The sequence below is a fragment of the Brugia malayi genome, assembly GCF_000002995.4.
Source record: "Brugia malayi strain FR3 genome assembly, contig: Bm_v4_ChrX_scaffold_001, whole genome shotgun sequence".
Taxonomy (NCBI): Eukaryota; Metazoa; Nematoda; class Chromadorea; order Rhabditida; family Onchocercidae; genus Brugia; species Brugia malayi.
In genome coordinates this window covers 2,342,623-2,345,963 of record NW_025062479.1, presented here as the reverse complement: position 1 = coordinate 2,345,963, position 3,341 = coordinate 2,342,623, and the positions used below count along the sequence as shown (strand labels likewise).

Below are 3,341 nucleotides of genomic sequence, written 5' to 3'. Positions count from 1 at the left end.
AACAATCAGTGAACCAAAGATCTGTGTTTCTTGTTGCGGAAAACTACCACAAAATTTCATAAGATTGTGGTGTCTGTCAAATATTATTGTTCGAAATAGGGAGAATGAGAAATTAGATAATATTTCTTTGGATAATTTTTTTTCTGGTAGCAGATGACAATGCGAATCTTAAAGAATGAAATATTCAACAATTGCTTCTAAGATTGCAAATGATTTAATTAGATTAGTTCGTTTGTTTCTCAGTCTTTTCTCTTCTTATGTAGGAGGGAAAAGTATGACTTTTGCAGCATTCGCTTCTATCAGTTGTTATCTTCATTACAGATTAATAGTGTTACTTTTTAAAATAAACTAAGGTTAATTGAGGCTGTTTAAACAAGTTGACACGTATTTCACTTTCTTCATGCATTGTAAGTGTCAATAACTAATGTACAGTCACGTATAAATGAGTATTTTGCTAGTAAAAGAAATTAATTTAAATTTAAAAGTTGCTACAAGAATTAATTTTATCTGATAATAAACAGAGGTAATAAATATTATTTACTTAAAGAAAAAAAAGCAAAAGCTAAGGGACAAGTGAAAATGATTACAGTTTGGTATAATGATTGAAATTAAATTCGTTTTCATCCTTTCACATTCTTGCTCTAACTATAGCTCTTAGCGCTGTGAAAGTGCTACTAATGGAATGACCATTTGATATCCATGCTGACCAGTTAATATCATATGAACTCGTTTCACTTTAATTTTTATTACGAACAAACGCAAAGCTTTTTTAAAATTGTTTTACGAAACTCAGATTCTGAAACGAAAAAAATTTTCATTCTGAAGTCTCTTCACATTGAACAAGTTATGTAATTCAATTGAAAAAGTTTCTATTGAATTTTCTGCAAAAAAAAGTTAAAAGATGAAGAAAATTATTTGTCATTTAAATTCATCCGCATGAACGGAATCATCTGTTCTTTTTTTAATTTATCGATTAAAAAAAGTGGAATTATGATGATTAATTTAATAATTCAAAGAAGAGAATAATCATAAATTCTTTCACATTTTTAAATTTGAGTTATCGTGTACTTATTAATTTTTAAGCAAAAGTAATTTTTTTTAAATATATTGCTGAATCAAATGGTGAGCCGGGTAGTCAATTAAATTCAATACAAATACAAAAAGCCAAATATTGCATTTTAAGGAAGAAAATTACATCAAAACAGTAAGATCTAAACAAAAATGTTTTTTTTTTTTTGTCTAGTTTGTATACAACAAGTTTCAATATGATTTTTGAAATTATCTAAACTTAATTTTTTAATGGCTAATATATTGATTGGTGCATTTTGATGGTTTAGTAGTTGATTATTTTGCTAGTAGGCAAATTAAACATAGTGACTTAATGATGAATACAACAACTATTAATAGCTTCATTAATTCCGCATGCTTGTGACAACTATAATAAAACACTGAAAACTCTCTTCTTAAATTAATTAGCTTCTTCCGCACTAATTTAACTGTATACTTTAACGTTTAATTACTTAATTGAATTACTTAATTAATTAGATTGATAAACGTGTAAATTCAAAGTTAAATTTTGGCAAGCATCAATTGCTTATTACTTGAATGTAATTCAAAAACCTGAAGTATATTCGCTAGTTCGAGAATAAGTACTATTTTAGGTGCATTAAGATGTCAAAAGGATAGCAAAGATTACTTAATTTAACACGATCACAGAACTATCCGCCCTTTTTCACCATAAGATTGCTTGAGATCACAGTTTAAAAGAATCTTTTCTCGGCCGTTGTATTAAAGAAGTGAATTCTGACTGCCAAATTGATAGCAATACAGTGCAGTGTGAGCCTCTGAAAGCTTGAGTAACCAACAAGAATGTGCAAATTACATGAATGAATGACCTTTGACTTAATGAAAAGAACAACGAGAGTTGTCCGATTAGTCAAATCTTTTAAAATGTTTAAAGAATAAATTATATCTCAAAATAGTATAATAATTTGTGCATCCAGTCACTTATGAGTACCATTTGTGAGCCATTGCAACTTATAGATATTTGATACAACAATGAGTAAAAATACCTTTTACCAAATGATGAAAAGGACTACAAGAAATGGACTTGAAGTCAAACAAATCTTTTGGTTCCAAATGATAATAGTGTGGTAAGATTTCCGTTAACTAACAGCTTTCGATTTGTAAAGTTAATAGAATGCATGCAGTAGGTAGGAATAAAAATGTAAGCATAAATAAAATGAAATAAAAAAAATCGAAACTTCAAGTAATTAGAAACATAATCCGTTAATAATAAGTAAAATTAACAAAAAAAAGTATGTAGTTAGTAAAATAGAAAAGAGGCATACATCAACAACAAGCTACTGTTGTTGTGGTGAGAAAGGTTAATGAGAAGCATGCATTAAGTAAAAGGAACCAAAAACCCATGCAAAACAAAATTAACAAAGAAAGGTGTAAATAATCAAAAATATTATTCATTAATAGTAAGTGAGACTAATAAAAAAGCATGCAGTTAAATCCATTAATAATAATGCATTAATAACAAGTGAAAAATACTGTTATTGGGGTGAGTAGAGTTAACATATAGCAAGCATCAAGTGTTAAGTGAGTAAAAATGAAACTTAAAAAAAAAAAGGAAAAATCAAAACTTCAAATAATTATAAACATAACCCATTAATAATAAGTAAGATTAATGAAGAAAACAGTTAATGAAACCATAAAAAGCATGCAATTCAAAGTTAACAAACTGTAAATAATCCTAAATTTCTGCGTGGCAAGAACCGAAATTTTGATCGTCCTCGATCTTCTGAAATAGAATAAATTTAGTGTAATGAATGTTTAACCATTTCATTTAGTGCAGACTGTTAAAAAGTTTGATCACACTTTGCTCTAAAAATTAAAACTTACAGGACGAATTCACGAATTCTTTTTACCGGTTCTCGAATGCTACTCATCTCCATTGGCTTTTCTTCATCATCATCAGGCAGAAAGGCCCACTCTGCCCCAGATGGCCAGTTCTCTGCCTCATTATCGTTTTCAGGCAAAAGTGCACACTCTGCCTCCCCCTCATTAAATTCCCGCTCCTGAGGTACCGGTCCCTCTTCCATTTCTTCATGGGCATTTCGCCCTTCGAACTCCTCTAGCCTCCTCTCCGCCTTCTCCAAGCGGGTTATGAGCGATGTTTTAAACTGAAAATAATATATTTTACGCTCTTATCTGAAATTTGGAGCCTTTTTACAATCCTTACTTCATGCCGCAATCAATTTATGATAAGCGGAAAGAAGAAAAAAAAAAGGTAAAGTATTTACTTCAACTGTCTCCTGTAATGCACTAAGCAT

General features: G+C 29.7%; 1 protein-coding gene and 1 non-coding gene across 2 annotated transcripts; both read right to left on the bottom strand.

Moving 5' to 3' along the window:
* Positions 1–68, bottom strand: Bm15597. Its single transcript, XR_006227980.1, has one exon. It is a non-coding gene; the product is annotated as a small nucleolar RNA Bm15597 (small nucleolar RNA).
* A 2,693-nt stretch (positions 69–2,761) lies between these two features.
* On the bottom strand, positions 2,762–3,341 carry Bm17902 (Uncharacterized protein; the record flags this gene model as incomplete). The annotated part of the gene is made up of 3 exons (XM_001896295.2): positions 2,762–2,809; positions 2,937–3,191; positions 3,312–3,341. 3 exons carry the CDS (start codon positions 3,339–3,341, stop codon positions 2,762–2,764), a joined length of 333 nt encoding a protein of 110 aa, XP_001896330.2.